Source organism: Platichthys flesus, chromosome 14 (assembly GCF_949316205.1).
Source record: "Platichthys flesus chromosome 14, fPlaFle2.1, whole genome shotgun sequence".
NCBI classification, from domain to species: domain Eukaryota; kingdom Metazoa; phylum Chordata; class Actinopteri; order Pleuronectiformes; family Pleuronectidae; genus Platichthys; species Platichthys flesus.
Window position 1 is genome coordinate 17,481,590 of NC_084958.1, and position 16,930 is coordinate 17,498,519.

Sequence of the window (16,930 nt, forward strand, 5' to 3'; positions counted from 1 at the left end):
GACTTGGGTTTCCTTGTTCCTGAATGTGATCTGTAATCTGCAGCCTAAAGGACTTTGAGATGGTTCCCTGGTCTTTTCCTCTAGCGCCACCATCATGTTAACATCATAGAATGTGTAGTCCAGGATACGGGCGCCGCCATCTTGCACATTTGTAAGTGGAGTCTACACAGCAGCAATCGGCTGTCAATCATAATGATACAGACTGTTTTTAAAGCTTCAAGTAACTAATCAAAACCAAAGTTAATGTAAGAACAAACACTTCGGTGTGATTAGAACAAAAAAAAAATGTGTGCACTGATTTGTTTTTAGTTTGGTCCGTTTCATATCCATTAACCAAGAGGAGGTGGGATTTAACACATAATACTGCAGCCAGCCACTAGGTGGCGATCGGGACACTTTGGCTTCACTTTAGGGGAGAAGTCATGTCGTCCATTTTTATTCGATAGTTGGCATTTGGGGTTTCTAGTTAAATGTTTCAACAATTATTGGACAGATTACTAAATGCACTGTGATAACAATATAGTTATCAACCTATGGATGTGGCCTCGCAGCAAATGAGATGTTACCTAAAAACAAGAGAATCGACAGAAACACACAGAAATCCCTCTATGAAAAATGCAAGAGTGGCAGATGTGTGTTTTTTAAGGTAATTCAAACCATTACAAATTTTCAAAAAAACAACGTAGTAGCTAAATCTAATTTCTTTAGCTCTTCAGTATCTTCATAATTCAAATGATCCGGTAGCTATGTGATAAATTACTAATCTAGGATCATATTTGATGCTTTGATAAGTCTCATTAATGAATGAACAGCATCTCTTAGCAGTGGTTCTGTTATCTGTCACTCTATGCTCCATATTGAATCTGCAATGTGAGCTACAGTTTTTTATGATTTCTGCTCGATGTCTGATCTTCATGTCGACAAACCCACCCTTACACCACACATTACTTTATTAAAGACAGGATTCTAATGTTCATCCCTCCTTATTTGGAGCCCCCTTTATCGAACACACCTCATAAGTCATGTTTCCAGAACATCAGGTCTGATCAGGTCAGCACTTGAGACTGCGGCGGCCTTGACTGGAAGCGGACTGCACCTGTGGCTCTGATGCAATCTCAGAGGTCTGTTTCTCATGGAGAGGGGGGGGGGGGGGGCGTGGGGGGGGGGGGGGGGGGGGGGACTCTCCACCGCCTGACACACATCCAACGTAAACAAGGCCTGCAGGCACACCAGTCACGCCAGTCTCGTGCTGCCATCAAAACAAACAGAGCGGGCCCGAGCGTGGACACATGGCATACGTGGCTTAGTCCCCTCCATTGACGGCCTAATTCCCCCCCAGCGACTCATAAAGGGGCCTATTGACGGCCCTTCCTGAGCCCTGCTCACACATAAGTGACCCTCATTGTGAAAATATGTGTACCATCGTTTGCCCTTCCCTTTAAAATAACATTTGGCTGAAGCGGCATTTTGCCCCTTTTCCCTGTCATGATGCTGTGACTCAGGGCTTTCCTGTCATTTACAGTAGCTTGTAAACAAGGAGGTGTGGCCGCTGAGGCTTGTGGTAAAAAAAAGCTGCAGGAAATAACAGTGTGGGAATTCATTTGATTTCTTTAATTTAGAGTTGATGAAGCTGAGTTTTTGTTATACACACAAACCGATGGGAGCAATGTGAGCGGCCCTCTTCACAGACTGCACCGTTGTGTTGTTATCCCAAACTTGGACTGGGAGAGCTCTACGGGTGGACCTGAAAATCTGATCCTCTCCTCGTGTTTGACAACGCTACCTAATCCCTTTTGTTCCACCCCAAGAGTCTATTTCAGAGACAACCGAGACCAGTGTAACAGAAAACCAGTGACGCAGGGTGGGACATTAAATGCTTCTTACACTTATTTATTGATGGATAACGTAGATCCACTTTTCGTTTTAAGTTGGAGCGATGGAGGCCCCGGTGTGAGTTCGAGGAAATCTGTGGGAGGAAAACACACAGAGAGGGTATACGGCACAGATAGGACCAGGTCTGGATAAAGTACCCGGTATATTTTATTCTGAAAAATAAGTTTTGAAACCTGGGGAAGCATGGCTGTCTCTTGCCCTCATAATACAAATGTAATAAACACCATGAGAGCCTTTTTGGGGAAGTTTGGATTATGATGTGTTCTGGATACAATTCCCTGTGATCCATGTTCCTATATTTAGCAGAAGGGAAATCACACTCCTGTAACTAATTCTACACGTGCTCTATTTCTTACGTCCACCACGTAACTATTAAATTCAACATGATGGTTGTAATTAGACCTCCTGAGCTGTATTAGCATTAAGAGATTACTGCTGAGAGACTAATAAACATTCATCTGGCCCATCAGAGGTAATTATACAAAAAAAACTTAAATGAAACCAGCATTGAGTGTGTATGGTACTGGGAGAACTATCAGATGAGGCTAAACTGAGCATGTGTTTTTGTGTGCTCATATAAATAATTGTGTAGTTTGGGAATTGGGGCATTTCTGTGTTACACTCTGATTGCTTTCAGCCAAACTTAACTTGATTCTCTGACATTTGTGAGAATATTTCCCCCCAAAAATGTTTCTCACACCCTCCTGAACTACAATGAGCCTTTGTGTACAGTATGTGTGTGTCAGAGGACAGGGGCAGGTCAGTGTCTGGTGGAGAGAGGTGAGCTTTGCACGTCTTACATAATCATGCGCTCGCAGCGCTCTCCCCTGCAGAGGTTATTCATATTTTAATCTCTCAGCTGGAATCAAAGAACAGTCCCCGGCTCTCGCAGGGCAGCGGATAAATAAGTTATGAGCTGGAGATTTGTGTGACAACAGGTCTGGACCCACAGTCACAACAACACACAGCACACACACTGTGAGGAAGCACACACAGCTCCAGGTTCGGCAGCTACTCTCAGGTGGGATGTGAGGGATTGACGGCCTAGGAAGTTATACTGTAAATATCCAGACGACGCCAATTTTTGACGTCAATTCTGACCAAAAAAAAAAAAATCTCCATTACGCTTGGAGTGACTCTGCATTTGGAAAAAGAGACAAATAGAAAGCTTTGCACGGCTGCATATCTCCAAGACATAGAAAATAGGTCACCCAACATCTCCACTACTGAGAGCAGGATGCAGTCAGAGCTTTGTGAACGGAGGACGCCACACTGTGGTCGGTCTGAACCATCTCAACAGATGGCTCATGCTCAAGGTGCCAGACGGGTTATTCCTCTTAAAAGTAAATTACTGTTCTTTTTCCTTCGTATAGAACCGAAAGGATAAGATGCAAGGACAATACAATGTTAAATCAAATGTACATCTGATCAAACATTAGTATAGAAACATTTGGAGACAAGACATTATTTCGTAGAGATTATATTGGGAAATTGTTAAAAACCTTAAATGTTCCAGTACTTGGTTCATTTTTTCATCGTCAGATATTATTTGTCCATTTCAAAACACAGAACCGTTCATAAGCACAACTCTTCCTCAGTCGGTCGCTCATGAACATTTTTCTTTGACACATTTCATTTCTTACATTCCATAAAACTTCAACAGCATCATCAGGGGAAAAAATAAACATTGTGTCAGAAGATCAAAAACAAGGAATTTGGTTCCTTAAAAGGTTTTTAAACACTTTGGTTAAAACGATAACATCCTCTTTGAGTAATGTCTCAGTCCTGTTCAAATTCAATTAGTGGGAGCACACTACTTGGATTAAGGCACAATGAATAATCAGTTTAATTAACAAATACCTCAGACATGCTGAAGCGTAGGATGTGGGGTGTTAAGTAAAAAAAAAAAAAACTCCAACATTTCATATTTCCAGTACCCAGTTACACATTGTTAGTGGTTATTAAATTAAAATAATATCATTATTAACTTAAATGTGTCGTCTCTAGTCTTTATCTAGTGAGCATTCAGTAAAACATGCTCTAGATGAACAGAAATCAAAGTCAGTCCCCTGCATGTTATTTGCAGTTTAATGGAAAGTTTGATCTCTCCAGCGTCACAGTTACACTTCAATGTAAAACCATTATTAGCATTATTTACAGCACCCTCCACATCTGGCATGAACATGTATCTTGACTCAGGGGGCGGGGGGGGGGGGGGTGTTAGACTAACAACCTCAAAAAACCATAAAGATACATCAGCTATCACTGAAATGAAATGTGGCGCAAGAGGTAATCGATGCAAGAATAAAAGACGACAGGAGCAACATACTTCCTGTTACGACTTTGAATGGGAAATGTAACAGTGACCGTCAAGTTTAAGCTTTGAGGGTGTTTATATTTACTGTTGATACCTTCTTCAAAGAGGCTATGTATTCACCGCTGTCCGTTTGTTTGTTAGTTGGTTGGATTGTACGCAATATTACACAAAATCAACCAAATTAATTTCCTAAAAAACTTGGTGGATAACATTGTGAGATGGATAATTTTCAACATTTTTCCAAGGGAATATTCCTGGTTCTTATTGAAAAAAAGAAATCGGTCGCATTTAAAAAGGACTGAAATCTACGAGTGTGCGGCCGAGCAAATATTCTTATACCTACGCTCCCATAGGTAAAAAAGGGCCTCAAAGATGTGAACAAATGGAATAAAAGCCAAAATGTAAAGCTAAAACACACTTTTAATTTCAGATCCAGTGTACTTGAGTAAAACATGACCGTCTTAGTACCCACAAGCTAATCCCAGATTCCTTAGGTGCACAGGAAACATTATTTCTAGGGGGGAAATGAGCCGTACGTCTTTCTGATGCAGTTTGCTCTAAAGAGGATTCATGTTGATGCCAAGTATTATGGGGGGACTTATGATATCGATATTGTTATTGGTTAGCTCCGGTGAGTGCTGAGCTACAGTCAATAAAAGATTCAGAATATCCAACAGTTCTAAAAAGGTTAATAAAAAAAAGAATGTCAGATCTATTTTATATATCATATATATTTAAAAAAAAAACCATTTTACGGTTTCCTGTATCAAAATAGCTCATGGAATCTGAATGAGGGTTTGTCTGTAAAATGGTGTCGGGGGCGGCGTCTCTCTTGCGTCCACACGGTCAAAGTGTGGAGTTCTGTCCCGCGGCTCACGCTTCAAATACCGCGAGGTCGGGCTTGTCCTGTAGTGTGCTGGAATGTCGGGGGTCTGAAGTCTGCTGCAGAAGTCGATACGAGTGTGCAGCCCAACGAGGCCTCTGGCAATCCCAAGTGTCTTCCTGAGTGAAATCCGTGCATAGTAGTGGCAATGACGATGAGTGCGTCAGTGGTCACAGAAACCCTCACAGTCCCTACCAGACACAAAGTCAGGCCATTGTTCATTGTCCGCGGCCTCCTAGTAGTTGAGGAGCCGCTCCCTCTCTGTGCCGGCGTTGCGCTTGTTAGCGGCAAACACCTTTGCTTTGTTCACCGACGGACCTGCGAATGGAGCCGGAACACAAACACTGCATTAGATCTGCGCTCCAAGCTTCGATGTTTCTCTGTGAATGTGCGACTACACTAAACTATACCGACCGATATAGCTGAGCAGCACGGGGAGGAAGATGAGGCCGTGTGTGGCCCCCAGCAGAACCAGGGCCAGGTACATCCTGAAGTAGAAAACCTGGAAGATCTGGGACTTGGACAGGGCCAGGATTATGATCCCTCCAAACTTTGTGAGCGTGATTCCACTGAATACCTGCAAAGAGGGAACAGTTCAAGAATTATAGAATGTAGAAAATAAAAGCATTTATTAAATTACAAATATTTTCAAGATTTGCGAAAGGTGTCGTGTTTTTGTCCACATTAGTTTGTTTGTTTCTCAGCAGGATTAAGAGGAATGCATTTTAATTGGCGGAAACATGGGACATGGGACAAGCAAGAAACCAACTCAACAAGAATCCAGACAAATGGGCAGATCCAGGACATTTTTTTAATCTTGCAAATTTTTTTGCAAGGAAATAAATCATGGATATTAATTTTAAAAAAAAATTGCAATATTTGGGGAATTGATGATTAAGAGTGTGTTCATTTAGTGGAACTTGATTTATTTTAAGTGGACTGTTGTGCTTTGGTGGAGGTGTAGGCTGAACAGCCACTCTAGGATTGAGAAAGACTGAGACAGAGACTTACAGAACTGCCCATGTGAGCCAGAGCCTCCTCAGCCCGCTCCACCCTGTTCTTCTTCACGCTGATGGAAAACGCTCGCACGATGTGACTGCAGAACTCCACCGAGATACCACAGGTCTGAAGCAGAGGACGACAGGGAACAGCTCCACATCAGAAACATGGAAATGTTTGCTGCCTTGTGCTGAATATTTTATGTGTGAGATCAAAGAAAATCTGTCCTCGGCTCCGGTTTCTTTCGAACATATTGTAATTCCTGGTATTTAGGGACATGGGGAAATTTGTAGATCAAAGTCCCTGAGGTTAAACAAGGCAAGAGCCCGACAAGACAACATCACATGAGGACAACAAACCAAAGACAGAGAAATGTTAAACGTCTTTCCTCCTTTTTCTTATCTTGTCCTTTTCAATTTACAATACGTTTTCTAAAGTTTTAATAACTTTCCTTAAACCTTGATTGTAAGAATTTTGTTATTGTGGCTTTGATATTATTGAGGTGTTCCATCAGCGTCTTGTTCATTCCACTCACCATGACCAGGTTCACCAGGGAGACAGCGTTGAGGCTGATGCCCCACAGCCACATGACGCCGAACATGTTGACGAGGATCATGGCGATGGTGAGGCAGACGACCACAGCGGACCACAGCTCGAAGCCCAACAAAACCGTGGTCACCACAAATATGGCCGCCAGCGACACGCTCAAGTTCAGAGCCGTGTCGTACGCTATGGTGAGGTACTGCTCGTAGAAAACGTAGAAGATGCTGTGGAGGAGGAAAAAAAGAGAAGTGAAATGAGATGTTAAGGAAACTAACATTGTCCGATGACTTTTTTACATTCACAGAAAACTTTATGAAAAGGCTTCACTATCACTTCCTTTTTTTCTCTTGTTGGTTGATGTTTAATAATAGAGATACATTTCCGTGGTGACGACTATAACCATTTATTGTAAATACACAGTAAATGTAGTTTGGTATCTTTTTGAGTATACAAGACAAGCTTTTTCTGTTATATAGGATAAAGTGTCCAGGAAGGTTCATTCAGTGCTTCGGGTCCAACATCAGCTTCGTTGCCATTTACAATGTTTTCTTTGCTGCCTGCTTATCTATGACCTACTTCTCCTCCCTGATGCCCTTGAACCTTGAGTCCTAAACAAACACAACTTCACTATCTCAGCTTGGAAAATCCAAAAGACACAGAATTACAGATTAGGAATCATAGCATATCTAACAAAGATCCACGAGCAGAACAAGAGGACTTACCTGTAGGCAAAAACCTTGTGGTTCATGGACTGACTGATGTTATGAGCCAGATTTCGGGCCATTTTCAAACCATTTATGAAGTCTGGGGACTCCTTCAGGATGGTGTGGTAGGTCATAAAGTAAGTGGCTCCCACGCCTACGTCATTGGGATACAGGTCCACCGCTGTGCCGTAGGCTGCGTGGCCGCTGGAGGAGCAGGAAAAGATTGAGATTGGGAGTTTCTTAGCTGTAAAAAGTACTTCTACCATTGTGTCTGTGTGTCATGTGTTTTCAATAGAAACCTAAAATGTTGACAGAGATATTAAATTACCCTTTTCCACATTTGACGTTGGGATTGTCCGACAGGAACATGGGTAGAAACCGCATGAAGTCGTCACCTTCTGGCCTCTGCTTTCCACTCGGAGTCATGGGCCGACAGTGAACACATGACGAGTTTACCACTGGAAAACAGAGGTAAGTATTTTCATCCTCTCAATTCAACCAGGTTCTTGACAAATATACACCAAAACCATAAAATGAATAAACAATTGAACAAATTAAATAAGAAATATTAGAAAGTCTGTATTACAAACTGACACATAACTGCTATACCTGGATTCTACTTCAGAAAACTGTAATATATGATACTAAAGGAATTTGCTCTAACATCTGTTTCACTGCAGTTCATGTTGAACATTTAACACAGGTATCATTCATAGCTCGTTGACACCTGATAACAAAAAGTACCTGAGGCATTGCAGAAAGCCCCGGTGGCGTTGATGTAACGACAGCAAGTGGACTGAGGCTTCACCCAGTCGAAGTAGTCATCCAACCAGGAGGACGGTGTGAGTGCTATGGTTGTGCTGGAATGTGAAAATGGAAGAGATCGTAGATTAGAGTCGACCTTTCATTACCATGTGAACTCACAAGTTTCTAAGATAGTTTAATTTAAATAATTTTCCAGGCACTTAAGGTAGCTAATGTTTGTTATTCATGATCTCATTTGTTTACAGCTCAGACTCACTAGTTGCTGATGAGTGAGGCAGCGTAGACCTGCTGGACCAGAGAGTTGTTGTTGCAGCCCACTCCACCACATACAGCATTCTGACCCTCCAGGGTACTGTAGTCCAAACCATCCTCCACCACAAAGTACACCGGAGCTCCAGTGTGGAGATACTCGCCCATGTTCTTAAAGTAGTCCAGCACGTATGAGTCCTGGACGGAAAGAAAAACAAAACATCCAATTTGACGATTGTTGCAGAAATGCATTGTTACAGGAATTTATATAATTACAGCGCAATATAGGTAATTGATTTAGCTTCCTGATGACTGACAGGAACAGTATAAACAAAATCACGGACTAAATGTTGCAACAAATATTCAAATCACATATAAATGTGTTATTCCGTCTGTAAAAAGGTTCAAGTCGCGACCACTTGAAATTCATGAACTTTAACATGAACTGCAAAGACTTACATCAGGCATGGATAATTTCTGGTCCAGTCCAATCTCCACTTTATTCATGACAGCAATACTGAAAGAGAGTATTCCAACAAACACTGCCACCTAAAGAAGAAAAGATGATCAGCATGATCATCATATGCAGACCAAAAACAATATTCTACTAAATGAAAAATATGATTCCAACTCAATCTATCCACAAGCTAGAGGAATACACAACAGGAGGAGCTGTGCATTACTTGCCAAGTCTCACTGAGGTACTTACTATGACTGGTCGCACCCACTCTTTGAGGATGAATGGAGCATAGACTTTCTTGAAAAAGCGGAAGAGGAAACCTTCCGTCTTTGCTTCCTGACTTTCTGGCAGCTTCACGCAGCAGATGATGTCAAGTCGGTTCCCCTTTTAGACAGAAGAGACAAAAAACTGGTGAGTGGAACTGTGACGAATTTTAAGAGTGACTCATGAAGAGCGAGTCGTCAACTGTGTGTCACTGAGGCCAAATAGTAGGTTTTAACTGAGAAGTTAAATTTGGGCTGTTAAATCTGTAGGGAAATCCTGTCACATGACCCCTCCCCCCCCCAGTATCATCGTTAATGTGTCACCACAGTTTTTCCTCACACTCACCTCCTGTCGTTCTGCGTCCAAGCCGAGGAAGCTGACAAAGCAACTGATCTGCAACAGGAAATCAATAAAAACAGCCAGGCCAGCAAACAGAGAGAAAGTCCTCACTGCAGGCATGTTGGTCAAGGCTCCTGCACGAGAAGAAGAGACAACAGTTTCATCAGCATGTGACCAACAAGAAATCCCTGCCATTGATTAAAAGGCAACTGTCTCAATACTTTCCATTAGAACCCATTTTCTTAATTTAAGGTGAACCACAATCATTCTAAATACACGTTGAAAGATTCACTCACATTTATTTTCTGTGACAATTTAGAGGAGTCAATTTAATACATGATCCAACTTACCCAGGGAGAAGGCCACCGTCTCAGAGAAGGAGGAGAGGAGCATGCTCGGGGCTACGTCCCCAAGGATCCGACCGATCTGCTGGTGAAGCTCCTCGTGTGGCATCCGCTCATCCCTCTGCGTAGAAATACAAACATGAATCACGTGTTGGAGGTTTAACAAATATATTACTCTTAATTAAGATGTATAGCAAGAATTATAGCATAAGAATTAAACCAGATGACAAATAAATGCAAAATTAAATTTGTACTTCTTCTCAGTCCTTTTTGAATATCTAGATTCCTCATCACTGCTTGTAAATAATATTTTTTTTATATTTGTTGGTATAATTTCTCCTTTTTGAATTTACATGTTCAGATAAATAAAAAAAGAATGAATGAATTACATGATAGTTTAATTGACTGAGGGGAAGGAAAACGTTACCTGGTACGTCTGCACTATAATAAAGATGTTGTCCACTCCGACAGCCAGCACCAGGAAGGGAATGACCTCAATTACAATGAGGGTGAGAGGGATACCAGCATAGCTGAAGATCCCCAGTGAGGAGGACACCGAGCTGAGCACAATCAGGATACCAGCTATACCCAAAGAAATCTTTGAGTCCACCTGTGCAGAACAAACAAATAGAGGATGAGTCATGTGCCGCCTCTCAGTTGTTCCCTTTCACATTCAAATGCAGGTAGCTGTCGAGCGTGCTGTGCCGGTTTTGTATTACGTCACAGGGAGGAAAGGTGAGTGACACAGCAAGAGCTAAACTCTTCCAGGAATGGATTATAGTAGCAACACTGAGTCAGGGCTTGGTCTCTCACCATCACTCTCCTGAAGCTGTGGATGTGACCCAGGGCCAGGGAGATGTAGATGAACATAATAGCGTAGCTGATCACGATGGTGCTGATGTCACTGTTGCTCTCCCTGTTAATCTCATCCTCAATACTCCTCTCTGCAGTGAACGCTATGGTCAGGTTGGGGCTTGAGAAGTTCTTCATGAACTTGATGAATCTGAAATGCACACAAACGATCACGGTGATTCAAATGAAATAAAACTAACAATAAAATGAGTAACATATATTCTTTTTGTTCTTACTCTTTCTCCCAAGCCAGAGCTTTGTCCAGCCTGACTGAGTCATTCAGGTAGTTGTTCAGTGGAAAGGTGATCACTAGAGCGGTGGCATTGTTGTAGTTGGTCTCTGTAGTGTGACAAAAGTGTAAAAGTGAGGCAATCGCTTAGGAAATCCTCAGTTGAAATGGCAGTTGGAGCAGAACAGACATTTTGCCAGAGAGACGAGGTCTGGTTGTAAATTTTATTTATCTGTATAATCTTTTATTGGACACAGTTGTAATCTGACTGCTACCCCAAAGTAAACGCATTGTATATATATATATCACGTAGTAAACATTATTTGCCTTCAGGTTTTGTAAATAGAGATCCAACACTACTTCCTATTTCTGTGCACATCAACAGGTGTTAATCCAGCTCACCATCGTAACCCCCGAGGGCGAGCCATGGGAAGACGGGGCCCCCAAACGTGCCCATACAAGGGTCGTGGAGGGGAGTGGTGTCGTTAAGGGATGCTGGTGCACTGCAGAAAAAAAAGAGAAGCAGACAAACTTAAAGGTTTGAAGGAGACTCACTCCAATGTCACACAAACAAAGAAACACCACATGACAACCAATGAGGAACTTCTGATGTGCCTCTTTTTTTTTTTTTTTTTTTTAAAAGGAGACACTTTCTATCATTGCTATTTGAAGGAAAGGTATACAAATGTTCCATATCTGAAGCAAATCGATTCTCGTGAACTGCAGGTGTTAATTTAGACACAGATGTGGTTTCCTGTTTTACTGCAACCATTTGTCAGTCAACAGATCTTTACTGGGAACAAAAGGAAATTTAAGAATTCGGAACAGAGTAACCACCCACTGGTACATTTTGAAAAGGGACATTTACAAATAATAAAATCACCTGACACAGTAGAGGAAGTGACTGTGATAGTCAGCCCAGACAAAGAAGTCATCTCCCTTCCAGTGGTCCAACTGAGCATGGCTGTTCTGGAAGAAGTTGAGGACACTCAGGATGGTACAGTTGTCATTGTAGGGGTCCAGAGGGGCCAAGCAGATGTCCTTCAGGGTGACGGTTTCATCCTTGTATGGGGCCACAATGGCTTCGATGTCAAGCTGCAAATCCAGCACCTGGTTGTTCACGATTAGAGACGAATGAAAATAGAAAAAAAGAGAACAGAACAAATAAGTCATGGTTTCACGAATGCGGCGGCTCCGCATATTTCTTATCTGGTGAGGGTAGCAACACACGTTGGCTCTTATGACAGCAAACTGATCAAAATGAATAATGATGTTAACCCACCTGGTGCAGGATGTCTTTAGCCAGTATGGCTTTGAATGGGACGTCAGATCCTCCAAAGTATGGGGAGTAGATGGTAGTATCGTTGAGTGGAGTGGTTATAATGAGCTGCACAGTTCTGAAGAAGGGGCCGAAGTGTTTGTCAAAGTAGTCCTTCTCTTGACGAGCCTGGCTGGTGGGAGCCGACCACAGATCCACGGGGTCGGTGGTGATGCGCATGTAGACCAGCCCACCAGAGGAGGCAACCACGAGTACCAGGCTCCCCAGTATGACCACAGAGGGATGTCGCACGCAGAAGGAACCCCAGGAGCAGAAGAAGATGCGCAGTGCATTCTCGAAGCGTTCCCCCAGACTTTCACAACATGATGCATTGACTAAGGAGAGAAGATCCGGATTTGGTTTCGGCCCTTCAATAATGACAGTTATTACACCTAAGAAATAAGACTTATAGATGACAGATAGAAAAAATTCTCACCTTGGTCAGGATTATCACTGTTGAGAGACAGTGGGTTATTGCTGTCCAGTATGGGGCCATACTCAGACATGATCCTCCTTCTCCTGTTAACACAAACCAACAAATTAGGTATTAACTTCAAATGCCAGCAACAAAAACAATATATTATTGTCCTGTTGGTTGAGTGGCTGCAGATTCACCGTGTGAAACAATTCCCAGCGGAACAAACCACAGGCCAGAAGTCCCATACCTGTAACACCACGCAATCAGTACAGCTCCGAAAAAGATCAGCAGGAAGGCCATGTACGAGATCCACATGATGACGGTCATAGCGTCAATACCTAAGATTGTCCAGGGCGGGGGGATAGGGGGAGGTACGGGTGTGGGCCCACAGGCGTTGGTGCAGTCCTGACAGGAGCAAGGACCAGAGCCGTCCTCCAAGCCCTCGGTGCAGGTGAACGTCTTGTTGTTCATGGGAGTGTAACCAGATACGGGGACATCTGAAGCAGCACAACACAGGATGATTGTTTAACCAATGGGAAAAGTAACAAATGTAGTAGACAATTGTTAAATTAAAATATTCTCTGCAACAGGGATATGATTAACTGGGAAAAATTACAACAAGAAGGACTTACCTGAGAATATTGGGATGATAGGGAAAGGAGACTGTCCATTGTTGATATCAAACATGTACTGGATCCAGTTGGTAGCGTTACAGTCTTTTGCATCTTTGCCACACAGCAGTGATAAGGCCTTCACGTTGCTGGACGGTGCCTGGACGTCCTTACAGGCGTTATACATGGCTGGAAAAGTTCAATTTCATTATTTCAACTGTGCATCCTCTTTATTATTTGATGACAATAGCAGTTACTATGACCACAGCATTGCACAACTGAGAGCATGACTTCATGTTAAAGGGGGTCAATGATGTTTCACATGCAAGCCCAATGTGGCTATATTTACTTTCTCTCTAGATTTAGATGGGAAGCACTGAAAAATGAACCACTCCTGGATGTGAACTCACCGCTAGCAAATCTTTTCCCAACGTAATACTGCACTTCAATTACACTGGTGTTGTTGATCTTAGAGGCATCCATGAACTGACTTTGGTGGGGGCTGCACGTCAGCTCACAGAAGAGGTTCATCAGGTTGAAGAAACAGGCGGGACACCTACACACAGAGGCAGCAAGCGTCAGGAGCAGGCTTTTTTTTTTAAAGACATGGACTGTTGCACAACATCCACATAAAAGTAAATTGAACATAAAAGTTCACATTTAAAAAATGTAACACAGCTGCAAACAAGGTAATACAAAATGTGGGGAAAAGAATAAAAATCTATAAAGATTAGATATCAAAATGCAAACCTCTGCAAAGCATAACACAGTCTCTCTCTAACCAATGATTTAAGCACATGCAAAACTTAGACTTAAGACTGTGTAGTAAGATTTGAGCAGTAGATTGCCCACTCTGTGTTTATAAGGCGTATCATGTGCTTCGATAGTAAATGTTATAACCGTAGTTCGTACCGAGACAAGAACTGCAGGGGCAGCTGGAGACTCCTTTTGAGAGTTTGCAACTGTTCCACATCACAGCAGAGGCTTCGGTTGTCATAGTCATATCCAGGACAAAGTTCCTGCATGCAAACACAGAAAGGAATGACATCAGGTTGATACTCATTTATAGACTTGTCTTTACCACTGGGGAGCAGGAGAATGTTACAAAAACATTGGTTTCAGCAACAAAAACATCAATAAAAAGCATTTGGAAACATACCGTGAGAAGCTCAAACCCCTCAGACTTCAGAGGGATGGGAGGACCAGTGTAGTTACAGTTGTACTTTTTCCCCGGCACCTGTTCGGACTCCCCACACTCCCCATACCAGACACAGTGCTGTGCCTCAACCTGACGATGGGACAAAAAAAAGACGACGATCATTTCTGTGGTGTGGTCAAAGAGCAAATTCATTTCACAACATTTGTTTGCTTCCTCTTGAAGAAGAATTTCTGCAGGCCTTTCCAAAGAGAGACAAGGGCTTACCAACAAATTAAAGACAGGTAGTCAAAACACAGTGGAGCATGTGACTGTTTATAGGACCATAACTGTCACCCTGAAGCTGTTCCCTTTTACCATAACGTTTTATGTTGGCATGGCTAAACCTCTGGTAATGTCTCCTTTCCTGTATTTCAAGTGTCTTTACTTTGAATGTCAGAAAAGAAAATTTCACTTCTGCAAAAGCACTCCTTTGCATGACAGAGAAGCCTTTAGTTAGGTCTTATATCATCACTCTGTTATCTTTACTGTTTTGTTGGTTGTTTTTATTGTGTCATTTGTTATTAATGCTCCATTCGGATATATTCAATAAAATACAAAAACATAAATGCTTAATGGATTTATTTACTATTTTTTCAGAGGCAGTTCAAGTTTTCCATTTAAATGTCTATTCAGCATCAGAGCTCTCACATGCTCTTTGTTGGGGGGGGACTTGGGGAAGTTGATTCACTTACTCCACAAACTGTTCCATGAATAAACCCAGTGTCACACCATGTCCTACTTGGGCCTTGTGTGACTGAGTTCAAGGGCAGCATTCAAACGTCCTCATTTCTTCAGTCGGACTTGTCTGCAGCCGAGGCCAGTTCTCTAAATCCACAAACTATTTGTTTACTTAGATTGAGATCCAGAAACCTGCAAGGTTTGTTTGAAACCAGATGCACAACCCCCGACCACGACTAAATAAACTAGCAACGAACAAATCTTCCTGGTAAATCCCTAAAGACCCAAAACATCCTATATTTTGACTCGTCCCACATTCATGTTGTTTTCACCAGGGTGTCTTATCTCCAAACTGTAATGATTAATCAGATCCCGAAGAGATGCTGCAGCACAGTTTTAAAGCAGTTTCATGCATTTCAGTGGCCTGACCTGATTACCTCATGAATACAGGTGAGAACAGTGAAAGAAGGTGAGAGGACAGTGTGTGATTAAATAATGTTCTACCAACTTCATATGATTAAATCAAATCTATTTGTATTACACCTTCACGCCCATAATTTATTTAATCTTGTGATCAGCAATATTATAAAATACACACTAAAATTCCTTTCTCTTGTAATGTATTTGTTTTATTACTATTTAAGTAATTAGGTCCCTAACAACTGTCTTTTTCTTTATTGTTTTGGGGTTGTTTTTTTGTTTGCTTCCTTACTTTTCTTTTTGATTTCTAAATTTGAAATGAAACTGTATTTATCTTCTACTTGTCTACCAGCTTGTGTTTCCTTGTTATTATTTGCTGTTTTGAAACGTGCTATACAAATAACATCATAATTAATGTTATTACGTTATTTCTTTGTCCCTTAATACAGATGTTTACTCAGTCAAGCCTCCTTCGTCCTTCACTGGGTTAAAAACCTCAAACTCAAAGAGTTCTACACCTTTACAAAAGTATAACATGGCCATCAAGGGACGGGAAGAGAAGATCTTCAACCCTCCTCTCAACTTCTGCTCGACAACTTGCTATCGTTGCAGAAGAAACGTCCCGTCCAGTTGCAAGCAGATTAAAAAAGGTGCTGATCAACACATCAGATGGAAAACGCTGTTCGATGTGCACTTTGTTTTTACTTTACGTCTGTTTCCTCATGTGAATACCAAAGCTAGCCGTGTGTGTCCGTGCTGCGAGGTCCAGTATCAGCATACCAACGCACAGCAGGCACTTCTGTCCGAGCCGCTGTTAAAACCAATTAGCGGCTCACGCTGTTATTTAAAAGTGGATGTAAACAGTGGGGCTCTTTACTAGCTGAGCTAGCAGTTTTGCTAGCCGCCTCAATATTAGCACAAACCGAGGAGCGCGCTGAGTCACGTTTGAGTCACGAGAACAGGGACGTTAAGAGTCTCACTCACCCATCGTAGACATTCCTGAGACAGGAGGACAGTGAAGGCGAGGAGACACAGAGTGCGTCTGCTGTGTGGGAGCCACATGCCGCCGGCGGAAGGGTTCGAATCCGAGTGACAGCGGAGCCCGAGTTTCACATATGTTGTTGATGCTCTCTTCTTCTGCGGATCGTTTGATGGCGTCGGAGACAAACTGTTCCCTCGGTGCTGCCACCAAGCGTCCTCCCTGGTACACTGCATCTAGACCTGAAACCAGGAAACGCTTTGTGTACGCTTAAGAAGTCCCTGAAAATGTAATATATTAACCAGCTTCTCCCTTTAAATAATCATGTAACTTTGATCATGTTATATATTTATAGATTTTTTTACGTTACGTGGATTTTTCCGTTCATTTATTTATTTTGTAAACCTTAACATTAAAAAAAGGGAAATTATACAAACTAGTGAAAACAAACAAACATTGTTTTCAAC

General features: G+C 42.1%; 1 protein-coding gene across 1 annotated transcript; it reads right to left on the reverse strand.

Annotated features, from left to right (window-relative positions):
• Positions 1-3,357: 3,357 nt before the first annotated feature.
• On the reverse strand, positions 3,358-16,617 carry npc1 (Niemann-Pick disease, type C1). The gene is made up of 25 exons (XM_062405342.1): positions 16,469-16,617; positions 14,348-14,476; positions 14,101-14,207; positions 13,599-13,744; positions 13,210-13,377; positions 12,825-13,074; positions 12,596-12,678; positions 12,124-12,494; positions 11,725-11,951; positions 11,244-11,344; positions 10,849-10,951; positions 10,574-10,763; positions 10,188-10,370; positions 9,767-9,881; positions 9,423-9,550; positions 9,063-9,197; positions 8,813-8,902; positions 8,361-8,551; positions 8,084-8,199; positions 7,668-7,797; positions 7,358-7,543; positions 6,628-6,859; positions 6,105-6,218; positions 5,508-5,670; positions 3,358-5,411 (listed from the first exon to the last, which is right to left on the reverse strand). The coding sequence occupies exons 1-25, from the start codon at positions 16,544-16,546 to the stop codon at positions 5,329-5,331; spliced, it is 3,819 nt and encodes a 1,272-aa protein (XP_062261326.1). The 5' UTR covers positions 16,547-16,617; the 3' UTR covers positions 3,358-5,328.
• Positions 16,618-16,930: the final 313 nt, after the last annotated feature.

Bases quoted from the DNA above. Each gene is read 5' to 3' on its own strand.
- npc1 (XM_062405342.1), bottom strand. From the start codon at position 16,546: ATGTGGCTCCCACACAGCAGACGCACTCTGTGTCTCCTCGCCTTCACT. The intron at 10,764-10,848 runs GTAAGAACAAAA...TGTGCATTTCAG, and splicing joins GCTCTGGCTTGGGAGAAAGA to ATTCATCAAGTTCATGAAGA. The intron at 9,198-9,422 runs GTGAGTGTGAGG...TCTGTCTAAAAG, and splicing joins TGGACGCAGAACGACAGGAG to GGGAACCGACTTGACATCAT.